Here is a 1,522-nt window from a genome sequence, read left to right as displayed (position 1 = left end):
TTCATTTTATTATTGGTTTCTGTGGCGCCGCAGGCGCTTGTATTAACATTGATGCCTTTGGGCATTCTTTTGTTTGGGTTTGTTGCGCCGTGTGTGCATGTATGAATATTTTTGCCTTCTGTGCACTTATCTAGGCCACTCCTTAGGCCGTCAACCGATTAGTCTTTTCTGACACTGCCGATGAGGAGTTGTCAGTTTTTGATTGACCGTCTTATTGAGTCAATTTGCGTGTGTTTTTTATATCTTGGTTTTGAGAGTTCCTATGCGATGTGTGGCTTGTTAGGCCGCAGTGATAGTGAGAGTTTCAGAATTTGATAGCAAGAATATTATCATTGAATTAGTTCGTATTTAGCTAAGCAGCGAAGTAGGTTGGCCGTTTTGCAGGCGCATACTATAGGCCGTTTTGTTGGCTCTCACATAACTTTTAGGCCGTTTTGTAGGCTCTTACACAGACTTTAGGCTGTTTTGAAGTCTCTTACATAGACTTTAGGCCGTTTTGAAGGCTCTTACATAAAATACCCTGACTAGTCCATTGAAATCCTATCTCCTAGCCACTTTTTTCTACTAGTGGGATAATCTCGTTAGCTGCTGGTGGCTCTTCTTCATACTTTCTCTTGCCTTTGATCCCGGCCGGGTCCTTCCTCCATGCTTACGGGTTAAGAGTGGTGAGATAGCAGTCCTGTGCTTGCTGTTGATCTCCATGTATAATTCCTATCGCTCCGTCGTCACATACATTCTTCAGGAGCATGAGATGGGTGACGACCACTACTTTGATCTTGCTCAGCGTGGGACGTCCCAAGATGACATTGTATGCAGTCAAGTCCTTGACGATTAGGAATTCCACACCCATCTTTCTTCCATCATTACGTCCTCCTATTCGTACTGGAAAGGTAATGACGCCCACAGGGTGTATGATGCTTCCTCCAAAGCCAATGATAGGGTAGTGGATGCTTTCAATTGTCTTAGGGTCATGTGCAAGATGGCTTAGACACTCCATGCTCATTATATCATATGAACTCCCTGTATCTATCAATATGCGCTTTACCCTCATGTTGGAGATCTTGATCTCGACAACGAGAGGGTCGTCATGCGGGGTGGCTACGCGTCCTCCATCTGATTCACATATTTCTATCCGGGGGAATGGGTCCATTGGTGACTTTCCTAATAACATCACTTGACCTAGCTGGTGGTCATAATCTTTCTGTCCCCTCATGGTGGGTCCTCCAGCAGCTGGTCCTCCTAATATGACGGCTACGAATCCCCCTTCGCTGTGATTTCCTTCTGCAGCTGAGACAGGTGACTTATTTTTCTTGTACTGGTTTTTCCGTGCCGTGAGAGCTTCTTTGGGGATAGTTCTTCAGGTGCCCCTTGGAAGCTAGGCCATCTAGGGCCCTCTTCAGGCTTCTAAAATCCTTGGTATCATGACCTATATCTTCGTGGAACTGGCAATACAGCTTAGGACCTCGATTCTCAGCAGGAGACTTCATTGGAATGGGTCGTTCTAGGTCAAACCTGGTCCCCA

General features: G+C 45.7%; 1 protein-coding gene across 1 annotated transcript; it reads right to left on the bottom strand.

The window, feature by feature from the left end:
* Nucleotides 1-649: 649 nt before the first annotated feature.
* LOC110780378 (uncharacterized) lies at nt 650-1,213 on the bottom strand. Its single transcript, XM_021984778.2, has one exon. It carries the CDS (start codon nt 1,211-1,213, stop codon nt 650-652), a length of 564 nt encoding a protein of 187 aa, XP_021840470.2.
* Between the last annotated feature and the right edge of the window lie 309 nt (nt 1,214-1,522).

Source organism: Spinacia oleracea, unplaced genomic scaffold (assembly GCF_020520425.1).
Source record: "Spinacia oleracea cultivar Varoflay unplaced genomic scaffold, BTI_SOV_V1 SOVchr0_038, whole genome shotgun sequence".
NCBI classification, from domain to species: Eukaryota; Viridiplantae; Streptophyta; class Magnoliopsida; order Caryophyllales; family Amaranthaceae; genus Spinacia; species Spinacia oleracea.
This window is presented reverse-complemented; position numbering and strand designations above follow the sequence as displayed.